The 347-nt window shown below is 57.3% G+C and overlaps 1 protein-coding gene across 1 annotated transcript in view; it reads right to left on the bottom strand.

The window, feature by feature from the left end:
• Positions 1-12: 12 nt before the first annotated feature.
• Positions 13-347, bottom strand: part of EMH_0029290 (uncharacterized protein) — a gene marked incomplete at both ends in the record, with an annotated part of 4,964 nt that continues 4,629 nt past the window's right edge. Inside the window, one exon of the mRNA XM_013494267.1 lies at positions 13-230. Coding sequence (XP_013349721.1) covers positions 13-230 — 218 coding nt within the window. The remainder of the gene's footprint in view (positions 231-347) is intronic.

Below are 347 nucleotides of genomic sequence, written 5' to 3' on the forward strand. Positions count from 1 at the left end.
AGGGTTTAGGGTTTAGGGTTTAGTGTTAGTTACATCATTTCCCCCGTCAGTTGATCGTTGCTGCTGCTTCTGCTGCAGCTGCTGCTGCAGCTGCTGCACCTCCATTCGGAGACTTGCGTTTGCTGCTGCTGCTTCTTCTAGCCGTGCATGCAGGTCTGCTGTCTCGCTGCTGCTGCTGCTGCTGCTGCTGCTGCTGCTGCTGCTGCTGCTGTTGCTCTGCTGCAGCACGTCTGCAGCACCAAGAGCAGCACATGAGCTAGTGCCAGCTGCAACAGCAGCTGCTGCAGCTGGAGCGCTTAAAGGCGCTCAGAGGAGTTGAGGCTACGGGCGAGGGTTTAGGGTTTAGG

The sequence above is a fragment of the Eimeria mitis genome, genomic scaffold, assembly GCF_000499745.2.
Source record: "Eimeria mitis Houghton genomic scaffold, Emh_scaff1095, whole genome shotgun sequence".
Taxonomy (NCBI): Eukaryota; Apicomplexa; class Conoidasida; order Eucoccidiorida; family Eimeriidae; genus Eimeria; species Eimeria mitis.